This window comes from Papaver somniferum, chromosome 2 (assembly GCF_003573695.1).
Source record: "Papaver somniferum cultivar HN1 chromosome 2, ASM357369v1, whole genome shotgun sequence".
NCBI lineage: Eukaryota > Viridiplantae > Streptophyta > Magnoliopsida > Ranunculales > Papaveraceae > Papaver > Papaver somniferum.
In genome coordinates this window covers 51,427,298-51,443,469 of record NC_039359.1, presented here as the reverse complement: position 1 = coordinate 51,443,469, position 16,172 = coordinate 51,427,298, and the positions used below count along the sequence as shown (strand labels likewise).

Here is a 16,172-nt window from a genome sequence, read left to right as displayed (position 1 = left end):
CCACCGCATATCTCCTTTGTGTATTGGGATGTGTCATATTCCCCAATACTTCTGGCAACCGGATCGACGCCAACCTTATACAACTTTTGGATCCTCTCCATGAAGTCGGTGACTATTCTTGGGGCACGGCATGCCTAGCATTCTTGATGGAAGAGTTGAGAAAGGCTTCGAGGCTAGGAACCTGCCAAGTTGCCGGGAATGTGGCTCTATTGCAGGTTTTTTCTTTAACTCTATAACTCACTCTATAGTTATTCAGTAGACAATACATATGATGCATATCCATAACTCCAAATGACGCATATTCGGTAGGAAATTATCCATCTCTTTTCCCGAATGTTGGTTATTCGGTGGTTAAGTACTTACTTTGTTTTCCGATTATATACAATCGGAAATATTCTTTTGATATTAGAACCGAATATACAGGCCAGAAAAGCTATAGGTTACTGAACTCCAAATGACGCATATTCGGTAGGAATTGATCCATCTTATTTTCCGAATGTTGGTTATTCGGTGGCTAGGTACTTAATTGTTTTCCCGATTATATACAATCGGAAATATTCTTTTGATATTAGAACCGAATATACAGGCCAGAAAAGCTATAGGTTACTGAACTCCAAATGACGCATATTCGGTAGGAAATGATCCATATATATTTTCGAATGTTGTGTATTCGGTGGATAGCTACTCAGTTTTGTTTCCGATTATATATAATCGGAAATTATGTTTGGAAATTACTACCGAATATACACAATCTATTTACTAAAACTTGGTTTCTTATGTATATAGGCATGGATCTATGACCACTTCCCTATCCTGAAGTTGGCCGGAGAGAACCCGGGGTGGTGCAAAGGTACTCCTAGAGGAACAAAGTATATATTTGAAGACAACCGTTCTAGGACAAAGGAGCAGTTGATTCGCATGAGGGAGATTTTGGACCAATTGAAGGCCTCAGACGTATGCTTTGATCCATACAAGGAAGATCGAGTCAGTGGGCATATAAATGTTCGGTCGGACTTGTCCCTTTATTTTGGACCATTGTGGCACCCCACAGGATATGTGATGTATAACCCCTCTAGGGTGATGCGACAACACGGGTATATACAACATCAACCTCTGGAGAAAATGGGGGATTACTACAAATTGGAGTTGGAGTTGTGTTCTTCTAGTGGTGACAATCTCACGATTGTTCACACAGGCCCACCTACTGTTCTTGATAACTGGGATAAGAGGAATGACTTCATTATCGACACTGGTAGACGAACCATCCGAGGTGATGAAAATTCTCCAGACTATATGAGTTGGTATAACAAGGTATCACATCCTTTGGTTATCCGTGAAATCAAATCCAACACTACTGCGGCGGGTTCAAGTTATAATTGTATCATCAAAGACAAAACCAGCTGGTTATTAGACTGTGTGGTGTTCTTATATTTTTTGTTCATTTTATATTATTCCTATAAATCTTAGGTAATTACCGTTTGATGTTATGTCATTACGTATAAAAAACAGGTGAATAGGTTCAAGCGTGTTTTTCCAAAATGTTAACTGCATGCTTGAAGAGCGGAGATCCCATGCCAGCTGAGAAGATCAAAGAGGCTAGAGATCTAGTTGATAATATGGATAACGAAGATTATGCTGCCCAGTTTGGGGAGAAAGTCACGAAGAGGCATCAGCCCAAGGTGGCAGTATCAAAGACGGGTAAAAGAACTCGAGCTTCATCGAGCGCTGAAGCTGCTCCAACTGAAGGTGCTCAAACTGAAGTGCTCAAACCCGTGGTCGTGCAGGACTGGGAGGTAGTCACGGTCGTAAAGTAAAGAAGAGCAGATAAATGACAATGATTTTTGTTGTACATTCGGAAATTTGTTTGGGTAACTAAGTTAGACAAGTTCAAATGACAATGATTTGTGTGGTATATTCGGAAGTTTTGGTAACTAATTTAACTTCCGATTATTTCAAAGACAAAATTTGAAAAGTATAAGTTTTTCCAAATTCTGATTTTTGGGCCATCGTACATTCGGAACTTTATAAAAAACCTATCCTCCGAATATCACAAGTTCAAAACAAACCACGCCATGGCTCCAGGTGGTTCCAAGGGCCAATATTGAAGGTTAGACATCCCATATTCGGAAGTTTTGGTAACTAATTTAACGTCCGATTATTTCAAAGACAAAATTTGAAAAGTATAAGTTTTTCCAAATTCTGATTTTTGGGCCATCGTACATTCGGAACTTTATAAAAAATATCCTCCGAATATCACAAGTTCAAAACAAACCACGCCATGGCTCCAGGTGGTTCCAAGGGCCAATATTGAAGGTTAGACAGCCCATATTCGGAAGTTTTGGTAACTAATTTAACTTCCGATTATTTCAAAGACAAAATTTGAAAAGTATAAGTTTTTCCAATTTCTGATTTTTGGGCCATCGTACATTCGAAACTTTATAAAAAACCTATCCTCCGAATATCACAAGTTCAAAACAAACCACGCCATGGCTCCAGGTGGTTCCAAGGGCCAATATTGAAGGTTAGACAGCCCATATTCGGAAGTTTTGGTAACTAATTTAACTTCCGATTATTTCAAAGACAAAATTTGAAAAGTATAAGTTTTTCCAAATTCTGATTTTTGGGCCATCGTTCGTTCGGAACTTTACAAAAAAATTATCCTCCGAATATCACAAGTTCAAAACAAACCACGCCATGGCTCCAGGTGGTTCCAAGGGCCAATATTGAAGGTTAGACAGCCCATATTCGGAAGTTTTGGTAACTAATTTAACTTCCGATTATTTCAAAGACAAAATTTGAAAAGTATAAGTTTTTCCAAATTCTGATTTTTGGGCCATCGTTCATTCGGAACTTTACAAAAAAATTATCCTCCGAATATCACAAGTACAAAAAAAATTGTTTCCTGGAACCAAACAACACCATAATCGGAAAGAAAGTTGACTCATAACATAACCGAATATTACAATCGGTAGGTTGTTTAACAAAATAATCTAGCGATTTCGTATAATCGGCTAGTTTTTTTATTAATAATACTCCGATTACATAAAGTTCAAACGGCCTTAACCTTACAATTTCGTCAAAAGCACCTAAATCCATACTCCTAATTGACCATAAAAATATTAAAACAGATCATAACTTCCAGTGACCATAGAAATTGTCCCTCTTGATTTTATAGCATCCTTCATGTTCAAATCGTTTCCCGTAGAGGTCCACATACCGGAGATCCGCAAGATTTCTCTGAAATTACGAATGAGTAACAAGTTAGTACTAACTTTTGTTAATGTGAGTTGGAGTTACAGAGATACTTACTCGTTTTTCATACGTCCACCAAGGAAAAGCGTTCCTAACAAACCGTTCCTCATCTTCAAGTTTGTCAATCTCCTTATCGAGCGCATTCTTTCTCATCTTAATGTTATTGGATGATCTTCGAATTCGATTACCATCTAAGGCCTCAAATACCATTAAGATACGGTTCCATATCTGCTCTTCGGATTCCGATTTGTGGAGCTTGTGAACACAATCATGAGCAGTTACCACAACCCACGCTCTATAAATAGCACAATCTTCTTCTTCGGCAAAAGCAATATCCATGTTTTTTGTTATGAAAATTAAAACTGAAGAGAGGAAAGAGTTTGGTGCAATTGGGGTGATAGATATGAGTTTCTTCATATAGGTTTAGGGTCCAACGGCTCTTTTTGTTTTTCCCAAAAACTCCAACGGCTAATTTGACGAAAGTTGAATGTGGAGAAACCAATAATCGGTAGGTATTGGATTTAGCATATATACCGATTATGGTAGCTTTCAAAATTTGAATTTGCGGCAACTTATAATCGGTAGGTTTTGTAATATATTTAACTCCCGATTAACGCTGAATCCAAAACAAGAACCAAGAAATACTGCACCTCGTATAATCGGACGTCTGGCAAATATTTTGGCCTCCGATTGCATTCGGAGGGTAACAATGTTATCATATCCTCTGAATATATAAGGGTAATTTCGCCATTACGAATTACGCGAGATAAGGGCTGGCTACATTTTCCCTTTGGGTGACCTTTTTTGTTTTATTGTTGGCCCCTAAATCCTTTTGAGTGGCCCCTAAAAACGCCAGGTACTTTTATTGCAGTTTTTCACATTATTATTGTCGTTGAATCGCATAAATTTTAAAATGTGCGGTAATACATCCAAAGCCGCAAGCACACCACGCGTGCAATTTCACCAGGGAGGAGTGTGTTCAGCCAAGGTTAACTGTACATCGCTCCTTTGAGAGGAGTGTCGAGTAGCAACACAAAAATATTAATAACTAAAGGCACCATCGCTAAAAGGGAACATACATGAAAAACATCGTGTACAAAGAAATCTTTCTATATTATGAATACACATTTTTGATGTAATAGAAGACTTATGATTGGCAAATTATTAAATGAGAAATTGGAATTTAGTTGTAATTACTATTTGCAGATGAGTTTTCACCGGTTGGCGTTGATTGTTGACTTTGAACATTGGACGGATGTCGACTTTGACCATTGACTAATACACATAAACAACAAAATTACAAAAAAAAATGAAACGCGCGATGGCGGTGGTCTTTGTCATTACATGCGATGATGTGGAGGTAGGAACCTTTGTCATTTTCAGCTCATCTAATAATCAACCATACTCGATTGTCATCATATTTCCATGTTTTTGCTTTTGGATCACCATTTTCTGAAACAATGAAGAGAAGATCTGTAAGATGAGTCGCAAGTGCAACTGAAAGTTCACCTTGCACGGATAAAGTTGGGAGAAATTCTTTGATTTGTATAACATTTACATATCGGGATTTGTAGGTTGCTAGTCTAAAGAATTTTTTTTCAATGATAACGTATTGAAAAGGTTGGGATTTTAGAATATGAGGACCATTCAAGAGAAGATTTATGGAAAGAATTTGAGAATTTTAGGAAAGATCTAATAAGAATATGACCAGGTTAAAGGAGAGGGAGTACTGGAAGATTGGGAAGCAGGAAGAGAAGAGAGAGAGCCATCAGAAGAGCGAAATGAGTTTTCTTAAAGAGCGCTTTGATGTTGGGTTAGCATTAACACATCTACCCTGATATGTTTTTCAATGCAACAAACCTTAGACGTACAAATATTAACAAAGTTCAGTTAGGAGTGACAGTTACTCCTCCTTTATCAACATCGGTCAGCAAAATGAATGAAAACAAAAATTATGCAAGTGTTGAGCATGAATGAATGAAAATTTATCAACATCGGTCAGCAAAATCAAACATTCTAATAATACATGTATTCTCTTTTTGTTCGACATAATTTCCGGATTTAGGGACACTCGCCGAAAAAGATTATAAGTTCATATTTCATGAGTGCATCACATTTATCTTTGCTATAATAAAGAAAAGGGAAAGTTTCGGTGAAGCCTTCCTTTTGGTAAGCTTTTTTCTAATTCCAAATATAGCCTTTGACTATAAAACCTGAAAATCAAAAAAGACGAGCTATAGAAGACAATACTAAACGAGTGAAAAGGGTGAATATGTCATTGGCGGATTAGTGTTGTTAGCAGACGCTAGGTTCGAATCCTGCTGAGAACAATTTTCTCGACATTTTTCGGTGTTACAGTTCATTACCTCTCCGTACGCTAGCAACCTCTTCCCTCTTCTTTCTCGGTTTCATTCTTCTCGATTGAAATCTCCTCCCTCTTCTTTGTTCTTGATTTTTACCATCTTCATCAATTCCGCACACTAACATGATATGATTGAATTAATTCCAAATTGTTTCACAGAAATCTCACAATAACAAATACCCCAGAAGTTCAAATCAAACCCAAAATTTTGAGAGAGTTTGAAAATTGGGATGAACTAATTGAATTAAGTTTACAGTCAGAATAGTTGGAAATCTCAGTTTGGGGTTAGGGCTTCCCGTTTCAGTTAGGGTTTCCCAAGCTTTTCTCTCCAGTTCAAAGGGCTTCACGATGCTCATAGTCTTCTGCTAAATCGGTAAGTAATTTAGGTTCCACCTTAACATACTATCAATACAATTTAGTAAATTGGTTTCAATTTCTCTTCCTTAACATGCAAGCAATTCAAATATAATTCCCTGATCAAATTATGTAGTTTGAAGCTTTCATGATTGTATGAATTTAACATGATTGTGTTACTTCTTCATAAACAGTTTGTGAGCTTCAATTGTTTGTAAAAATGTCAACCACCTTCTTATTTGGTTTCAATAGGTTGAAAAAAAATTTGGGTTTCTTTGTTAACATTGAAACATGACTGAGAAAGTGGTAAAGCATCAAAGACCAATTTTCTATCTATGGGTTTGTTAATATGTCTAATTTACCTTTTTTAGGGGTTTTAGTATGTTATTAACCAAAATTTTATATAAGCTATATGTCTCATTTACTTTTTTTTAAACGTGAATATAGATTTTTGTAGATTCATCTCAAATTATTATAAGGTAAACCATATAACAAGTTTAGCCTAAATGTATATCTCAACGTTCTTATCGTTTCTAGGCTAACAAGAAATTTGGGTCTAAATGTTCGATTACAGAGGGGCAAGTCAAAAGGTTTGTAATTTGCTGGCCTGTCTATTTGTAATTCTACACCTTAGTCAAGTAGATTTTGCATCACATAGCTATGGACTATTTATAAACTATTACGAAATCATTTTTATCACTCTGGCAATAGTCGCAATTGAATAAATGGAATGCTTACAGAGCAGTTTTGCATTAAAGACCCAAAAGGCCAATGTAGCTTCCATGTATTTTAGCGATATTTAACCATCCTGATGCGGATACCTAGCCACAAGAATCAATTGAAAACGTTGCACGATGATGCTCTGAATTTTTCTCAACTCATTGGACAGTTTGTTGAGAGAATGTAATCAACAAATTAATGTCTTTTTAACAATCCCCCTAGAAAAGTTGAATTCAAATTCTGACCACTTTATGCATATTTTGTTTAAATTAGATATTTCAGCTAACTGTCACTTTCTTAGCTTACCGGTTGTATCAATAAATTCTTCGTTCTTACACAAATTCCACTAATGGATGCAGTTATCCAAACAAAATTCAGAGAGAAAATGACCATAAGAAGTGAGCAATTTGCTTTTCCGAGTCATATATATGAACTTAGTCAGACCTCCGAGTCCTGAGCATCATTTCATGGGAATACTACAGATGGGCCACACTAGAGTATGCTACTTAATTAGTTCCTTAACCTTAGTTTAAGAAATTAAGATTCAGTTACTAATTTCGCGTAATTTTGCAGACGAACGTTTGATTCAATTGTCAAAAAATTATATGATAGGTTTGTTACAGAAATATAAGCATGACGTAGAATTTCAGTACATGAAAACATGAGTGAGTACCAGCTAGACCTTGATTAAATTCCAAGTCTTAAGTTTCAAATTTTTATCGTTTTGATAATTTTAATTTACTTTTGGGTTTCAGTTGAAGCAAGAGTCGATGGTAATGTAGGGTAAAAATAGATCTGTATTTCACAAAAGGCTAAACAATTGAGTGAAGCGGAAAGAGAAGAGATTCTTAAAAAACAACGTGATGCTTATTATTTGCGGACAATAGGAGATTGACATGCGAATAAAGATGGGAAGGAAGCATCAACATGTTCTGGTGAGTTAGGCATGGAGCTTATTTACATTCAGATGGTTTTCTATTTTCTGTTATTATGCCCATTCAATACCCCACTTATACGTACTTATTGCAGACATCTTCTTAAAGGTTTGATGTGGAGATGCGTTAGAATGCTCTTTTCTGAAGCACCAATTACTTATCATTTCTTATCAGTCATGAAAAACTTTACATATCTTACAATCGTGCACTTCCCCAGCTTCTAGGTAACAATTGGAGAACGATTTTAATTGATAGACTAGGTTAGCTAGCAAGGATCACTGAGAGATGGCGATCTGATTAATGATTCTTTACGTCTCTTTTAAAATACAGGCTTTATATTGGAGTGTCAATCGAAGTTAATCTCATTTTCTGTCCTTTCCTCCAACCAGTTACTTTGTATGAACTGAACTAAACCAGATCAACCTTTTGTTGTTCTACACATCCCCACCTCTGTATGTAATTTTCCACACATTTCTAACACAAGGTTATGCCAACTTGATTTTATTTTTTCATTAAAAAAGATGATTTTCTTATCATTTCTTATGGAGTTTGAATTTTCTTTTTTTACGAAAAAACAAAATTGCGGAACAGAAAGTCAGGCACATCGCGGGCGTGCGTGTTATATTAGTACTAATATATAAATATAAAGAAAAGAGATAATTGTTTGGTGAAGCCTTTTCTTAGTGAATTTTTTTCATGTCACAAAAATACCCCCCGGATTTTTGATTTTTCTTCATAAAGTCACATAATAAAGAAAATGTAGAGAGGATAGATCTGTAAAATGCTGACATAAAAACTCTTATTTTTTTCCTTTCCCTTTTCATCTTTCTTTAGTATCCAAAGAAGAAACTTCTTCATTCAAAAATCGGGGATAACAGAGTTATCCATGAAAACATCCTCCTTCAAAAGAAAAAATGCATGAAAACATCCCTCTTCTTCGTTCTCCTCGATTAACAGATTCTTTTCACCTGATGTAAGTCATAAATTAGGGGTTCTGATTTCATTAACAAGTTAGGGTTTCTGCTTCGATTAGGGTTTCAATTATGTAGACCCGGATGATTTAGATTCACAATTTTGGGGTTTTAAGAAAGATCAAATTCATCGTAACTTCAAATAGGTAATCTGTTAGTAATGGAGGTGGTGGTGATAGAAGAAGAAGGATAAAGAGGAGTTAATTGTAAGTATAGACCATCACATTAATTGTTGTTTATTGCGTGGATAAAGAACTCTAATTTGTTCTGTTGCACTTACGAATTTTGCTTGATTGATCTTTAGATTTCTGAAATTTGGATTTATCTGTCATTCTTAATGTTTCTGAATGTTGCCAAACCTAATTTGTTCTGAAGTTTTTTAACGTTTGTGAATTTCATTTGGTTAAATTTCTTCACATTCATTTCTGCTGAAATCCACAAATACTTAAATTAGAATTTTATAATTTCATTAGTTTATAATTCCTATTCAACTAATTCAGTGGAGGAGTTCCTGGGAATTTTTTTCTCTTCAAGAACTTTAATATGTTTAGTTAGATTGGAATTTGCTAGGAAGAACATTACCTTCAGCATTAAGAAATTGTTCTTTGTTAATGCACTTAAGCTAAGTGGGTTTCCAGCAGAGTTTCACTTTCTGGGCACAAGTTTTCATTTATAACTGAATAGTTTAACGGCAAACTAAGTCAGATCTCTTACATGTTAAATTGGTATGCATCTAAACGTCTCCTTATTCTTCAATACTTTTTACTCTTGATGGAAATTGGGAAATTTGCCACGGCATTGCTTGAACATATGTGGCGGTGTGTTAACTTCGCTCAAAAATATTTGAGAGTTGAAACCTCTAATTGTTAGCAGTGTAAAATGCACGAACTAGCTATCCGTAACCTGATATAAAGTTACAAACATAAAATTGTGTATTGTTAACCATATGAGACAAGCGCAGACACTGCATTAGCATTTGATAATGAATGTAAGATTTTATGACAGGTAGCAACAAGTCGGATTACCAGATACATAGACATAGCAGCTGTCTTTGAAATGCAAAAAAGGTTAGCATTGCTGCGTTAATACCTTTTTTAATCGGAAGTAAAGCAAAACATAACTTTAACGTTAAGCATCATAATGAGAACAACAGGGTCTATGGTATTGAGTTTTGGAACAAGTAAAAATATATGTCAGATAATATGTAAGTACAGTTTAGTTTGAGTCTTATAGATCCTTGGATTAGCTACTGTTTGTCATGGGCGCATGAGTCAATGACTGGAATTATCAGCCAATTCTGAATCATTCATTTTATGCTGATCTGTGCATCATACAGAAGTTTTTCTATTCCTGTGTGTTGTTGATTAGTAGGCAGATTTGCACTCCATACCCTAACTTATTATGCCCGAACTTCGGTTCTGTTACGCTTTATTAGTTACATGGCTTGACAAACAACTTAAATTAACGGATTGGATTGAAATTTTTTCGCTTAGATTAGTAGATTGCTAAAGTTGATATTTATGAATGCAGGGAATTCCATTGGCAATATACTCTGAGAAGTCTAAGGTAAATAACATAATTAATAATCCAGGCAATCTAAGATTAGTTATATCTTTCCTTCAACTTTTGTATGATGGTATGATTATTCAAAAATGATCGGATTTCCTTTTACTGATATAATGTGACGCAACCTTGCCAATAACTCATTCTTCATTTTCTTTATAGTTGCCCATCAATTAATACTTGGGATTCCAACCGGAAGTGAGGAAGGTATACTCGAAATTAAATTTCTGAGACTGGGAGGTTTGTAAGAGAAAGCAGTTGAAAAGATTTCTTGGCGAGACCAACTTGCTGCTGATCATTTTAGTGAGAAAACGTTCTAGGCCAAGGAGGTTTAGGAAGGTATATAGAGGAGTCTGTGGAGATAATACAATAATAATTGTAAAACGATTGATGATTATTGTACATGTATTTGGTTTGATCGATGTTTTTTTAGGATGTATGTGTGTATATGTTGGAGAAACTATAAGATAGTCCACATTACTAACTCCTAAGTCTAGATCTTAATATATAAGGTGGTGAGCCACTCTACTCATTACCAATTGGTTTTGAGTTGGAAGCCCACACATTTCAAACATGGTATCAGAGCTAGGCCCGTATAAGAGTGGAATGAGAAGTAGACCCAAAGGGCTACCCGTCCACCTGTGCAGAGGTCCACGTTGTAGTGGTTTAATCTCCACCCTACACGCGGAGGGGATCATGTTGGAGAAATTATAAAAAAATATTCCCACATAGCTAACTCCTTAACCTAGATCTTAATATATAAGGTGTGGAGCCCCTCCACTCATTGTCAATTGATTTTGAGTTGGAAGCCCACACACTTCAAACATGGTATCAGAGCATGGCCCGTATGAGAGTGGAATGAGAAGTAGACCCAAAGGGCTGCCCATCCACTCGTACAGAGGTCCACGTTATAGTGGCTTAATCTCCACCCTAGACGTGGAGGGGGAACATATTAGAGAAACTATAAAATATAGTCCCACATAGCTAACTCCTTAGCCTAGATCTTAATATATAAGGTGTGGAGCCACTCCACTCATTGCCAATTGGTTTTGAGTTGGAAGACCACACACTTCTAACATGGTATCAAAACTAGGCCCATATGAGAGTGAAATGAAAAGTAGACCCAAAAGACTGCCCGTCCACCCGTACAGTGGAAGACCACACACTTCTAACATGGTATCAAAGCTAGGCCCATATGAGAGTGAAATGAAAAGTAGACCAAAAAGACTGCTCGTCCACCCGTACAGAGGTCCACGTTGCAGTGGCTTGATCTCCTCCGCCATACACGTGGAGGGGGCATATTGGAGAACCTATAAGATAGTCCCACATTGCTAACTATTTAGCCTAGATCTTAATATATAAGGTGGTGAGCCACTCCATTCATTGCCCACACACTTCAAACAGTATAGTTTAGATGTTCTTCAATAAATGAACGGTAGGCGTTGATCGCTGACCGAGTGTTGATTTTGGTTGTTGATTACTACACAAAGACAACAAAATTACGAAATAAATGTATTGGCAGGCGCATCGCGCATGCGCGCTATACCAGTGGATTATAAGAAGAACACCCTTTTATCTTACAATCCATCATCTTTATCATGTTCCTGTTTTGGATGTTAATCTTGGGGGTATGTCATATGTGTACGCGCTTGCATGCTATTTTGTCTGTGGGTGCTAATGTTTTGGGTATCGTCTTGTTTGGTGTTTGGGTACTCGGCCGACGTGTTCTATCCGATAGTAATGCATTCCACTTTCCATGGTTAATAATCACTGCACGTAATCTTTTCTTCCTATTTGTTTCTTCCACGATTTTATCAATCAAGACTCTGTTTCTCTGTCTGCCTTTCTTTTTAGAATCAGTGGATAAGGAGCCCTTATCTCTGAAGGAGTTTTATTACTGATGTCTTAATTTTCTTTGAAAAAGAAACAGAAAGTAACAAACACCGAAGAAAACATGCCACCTACTCTTCTTTAATCTAGTGATTTGCATTCATCCCGACGGATTATTGCTCAAGGGTGACTGAGACAAATCACTAGGGTCTAGTAGAGAGTGACTGAGTTCATATCTAAGGGAAGGTTTTTCATTCTGATTAGGAGGCTATATAGAAAATTCATGGAGACACCAAATCCAGTAAAGCTAGGTGGTTTCTTATTTGTACCTAATGTTCAGGAATTTGCCAAACAATCGCCTGGAGAAGTCCCAGCTCGATACATACGCAATGATCAGGACCCATTGATTAACAACATATCTGGTACATGTATGTTAGATCAGACAGTACCTATTATTGATTTTCAGAAATTACTATCTCCTGTACCAATTATTGGAGAGTCAGAATTGGACCAACTTCACTCTGCTTGCAAAGAATGGGGTTTCTTTCAGGTATATGAAAAATTCAATCGTAAATTTCATTTAAAGAATTGGGCTTTTTACAAAAATAGGCCTATTTTTTTGGTGCTTTCTAAATCTAGGCCACTTTTTTTATTTATTGCTAGACTAGGCAAGTTTTGACCAAAAGTGATGGATGGAAAGTTAGCACCGTTAGGTGTAACTAAAAAGACCTAAAAGTCCTTTGTATCACTGATTTAATGTTATATCATTGATTTAACTCAGTCAAATCAACATGAAAACTGTACACGTGGGCTCGGATATGCCATGTGGATTGCTTACGTGGGCTCGAATATGCCATGTGGACTGATTACGTGGGAATCATGTCACGGGAAAAATTTGTACATATCACCATTCACAGTTCCATTAGTTGGCCCAATCTCCTTCAATTCAAAATCAATCCATGTAAAACCCAATTTCAGATTTACACCAGAAATTCAACTAAGCTGAGCTGCCATTTTAGATTTCCATAAACCATTTGCAGCTCAGCTGCCACCAACTGCTCCTGCTCTCCACTTGATTCTACAGTTGAGAGCTCTCTCATTACCACCAGTTAATCGCACAAAGCTGCCAACTTTAGCAGCAACAACTCCTTGTCATGCTCTTAACTGTACTTCTTTCACAGCCATTGCCAACTGCACTCTGCCACAGCCACAAAAACACCTGCAAACCAGCTTCAACAATAACATAATCTCTACTGCAAACCAGCTTCAACAAAAACACCTGTTGTACCATCCCTGTATCCTAGACATACATCTAATCATTGCAACAACTCAGCCCACAGCTGCAATCTAACCAAACCATTTCAACCATCTTTGTTTCAAACATCAACAGATCTTCTTCCAGACATACTTGTGCAACAAAGCCACTGCAAGCCTATATTCCTTCATCAACACCAGTTTCACCCTTTTCTGCCAAATACAAACCCCATATTTCCATTGCAACCATCTTTTAAGCCTGCAATACAAATCCTTGAACCCATGAAGAAGTAACAGCACCACCTTATCTTCGATTCTCCAGATTCAATTCCCTTAAAACTCTGTCTCAGATCCAATCTGCGTTTCTGATTTCAACAGCGTTATCACCATCATCTTCGTCCTGCCAATCTAATAACAGGTTCACCTGCCATTCTTCGACAACCCTGTTGCACAGATCCAAAATCGTGTCTAGCTAAGCACGATTCAAATCCCAATCATAATACTCATCTCATACATTTCATTGGTTCATTGCTTGCAGGACCAGCACATACGACCAAATAAGATTCATCAACTCTTAACCAAATTCACATAAGTCGTCGGTTCTAAATCAAAGAAACCCCAAATTACCATTTCATTTTGATTTTTCATCAGTACAAGTTTGCATAATCAGCGCAACATCAACCCCTTCGTTCTTCAGTTATCACCAACTCAATATCATCATCAATTCCACACAAACCCAAATTGAAATCCAGAAACCCTAATTCCCAATTTGGGGAAGAACATCATTCTCATCTTCAAATTCAAAACCCCGACTTCCTGCTTCTAATAAAAACTTCAACCTTCTCTTAATTAGTGACAAACCCACCTGCAATTAGCCTTCTAAACCCTCGATTCCACCTTCCCTGACTTCTCTAGTAAACCCTAATTTCTTCAATTCCTCAACCCCATCATCTATTGGACAATCACCCTCTTGTTATTCAATTCCTCAACCCCATCATCTATCAGCAACTCAATAAACCTAAGAATTTATCTCTAGAAATATTGCAGAAGAAAGAAAACGGAAGGAGAAGAAAACAAAGAAGAAGAAGATAAGAAGAATGAATGAGATCGAGTTTATCTCGACTGGTTTCAGATACTCATGTTGTCACTATCATGGTCGTTCAATTAATCCTCGAGATGTCGTCTTAGTTAGATTAGGCTCTCAGATAGCAACACGTGGACATCTTATCTAGTGTGACTAACACACACGTGTGAAGGACATTTCAGTAATCTTACCACATGTATGAGATCTCCCTATATGATATTTTGGCGAGATATTGACAAGTCAACGCGATAAATTGACCGAGATGGTTAAAGTGGATGGAATCCGTTTAACTTGCCTAGTTTTGCAAGAAATAAAAAAGTGGCCTAGAAATGAAAGTGAGGGTCCAGACCAGGCCTACTTCTGCATATAATCCTAAAGAATTTGTAGCTCGGGTCTTACCAGTGCTTTATATGCACAACTAATTAGAGCTTTATGATGTAGGTGGTAAACTATGGAATCGACAATTTATTGGTAGAGAAAGTGAAATCAGAAACTCAAGATTTTTTCAATGTCCCGATGGATGAGAAAAATATATTTTTGCTGGATGACGGAGACATAGGAGGATTTGGACAAGCCTTTGTTCATTCAGAAGAGCAGAAGCTTGATTGGGGAGATATGTTTTTCATGCTGACTCTTCCCAAAACGTATGAGGAAGCATCGGCTATTTCCTAAACTCGCTCTACCTTTCAGGTTAACTTTCTGTTTATTTTTATTTAAGAGTTTTATTTATGAAAAAAATTCTTTTTTTGTGTTTAATTGTTTTACAAGAAAAATACATGTTTCGACCCACGCACATGCGCGTGTACCAAGCACCAAGTCCGTGTCTACTTGAAATTATTTTTTGCAAGATTTTAACTAGATAAATAATTTATTTAAGAGTTTTATTTATGGAAAAAATTCTTTTTTTGTGTTTAATTGTTTTACAATAAAAATACATGTTTCGACCCATGCCCATGCGCGTGTACCAAACACCAAGTCCGTGTCTACTTGAAATTATTTTTTGCAAGTTTTTAACTTGATAAATAATTTATTTAAGAGTTTTATTTATGGAAAAAATTCTTTTTTTGTGTTTAATTGTTTTACAAGAAAAATACATGTTTCGACCCATGCCCATGCGCGTGTACCAAGCACCAAGTCCGTGTCTACTTGAAATTATTTTTTGCAAGTTTTTAACTTGATAAATAATTTATTTAAGAGTTTTATTTATGGAAAAAAATTCTTTTTTTGTGTTTAATTGTTTTACAAGAAAAATATATGTTTCGACCCATGCCCATGCGCGTGAACCAAGTACCAAGTCCGTGTCTACTTGAAATTATTTTTTGCAAGTTTTTAACTTGATAAATAACTTATTAAAGAGTTTTATTTATGGAAAAAATTCTTTTTTGTGTGTAATTGTTTTACAAGAAAAATACATGTTTTGACCCTTGCCCATGCGCGTGTACCAAGCACCAAGTCCGTGTCTACTTGAAATTATTTTTTGCAAGTTTTTAACATGATAAATAATTTATTTAAGAGTTTTATTTATGGATAAATTCTTTTTTTGTGTTCAATTGTTTTACAAGAAAAATACATGTCTCGACCCATGCCCATGCGCGTGTACCAAGCACCAAGTCCGTGTCTACTTGAAATTATTTTTTGCAAGTTTTTAACTTGATAAATAATTTATTTAAGAGTTTTATTTATGGAAAAATTCTTTTTTTGTGTTTAATTGTTTTGAAAGAAAAATACATGTTTCGACCCATGCCCATGCGCGTGTACCAAGCACCAATTCCGTGTCTATTTGAAATTATTTTTTGTAAGTTTTTAACTTAATAAATAATTTATTTATGGAAAAAATTCATTTTTTG

The 16,172-nt window shown here is 36.2% G+C and overlaps 1 protein-coding gene and 1 long non-coding RNA gene across 5 annotated transcripts; both read left to right on the top strand.

Annotated features, from left to right (window-relative positions):
• The first annotated feature begins 5,600 nt into the window (after positions 1–5,600).
• Positions 5,601–10,692, top strand: LOC113347630. 4 transcript variants are annotated; one of them, XR_003359145.1, is made up of 7 exons: positions 5,601–5,987; positions 6,506–6,558; positions 7,444–7,623; positions 7,718–8,800; positions 9,600–9,661; positions 10,125–10,160; positions 10,320–10,692. It is a non-coding gene; the product is annotated as an uncharacterized LOC113347630 (long non-coding RNA). The 4 variants fall into 4 exon arrangements; XR_003359143.1 differs by lacking the exon at positions 6,506–6,558; XR_003359144.1 differs by lacking the exons at positions 5,601–5,987; positions 6,506–6,558 and adding an exon at positions 7,261–7,353.
• A 1,578-nt stretch (positions 10,693–12,270) lies between these two features.
• LOC113350992 (codeine O-demethylase-like) lies at positions 12,271–14,997 on the top strand. Its single transcript, XM_026595080.1, has 2 exons — positions 12,271–12,537; positions 14,767–14,997. The coding sequence occupies exons 1-2, from the start codon at positions 12,271–12,273 to the stop codon at positions 14,995–14,997; spliced, it is 498 nt and encodes a 165-aa protein (XP_026450865.1).
• Positions 14,998–16,172: the final 1,175 nt, after the last annotated feature.

Excerpts from the sequence above, each read along its gene's own strand:
- LOC113350992 (XM_026595080.1), top strand. The coding sequence starts at position 12,271 with ATGGAGACACCAAATCCAGTAAAGCTAGGTGGTTTCTTATTTGTACCT. Across the intron at positions 12,538-14,766 it reads AAGAATGGGGTTTCTTTCAG|GTGGTAAACTATGGAATCGA; the intron begins GTATATGAAAAA and ends TTTATGATGTAG.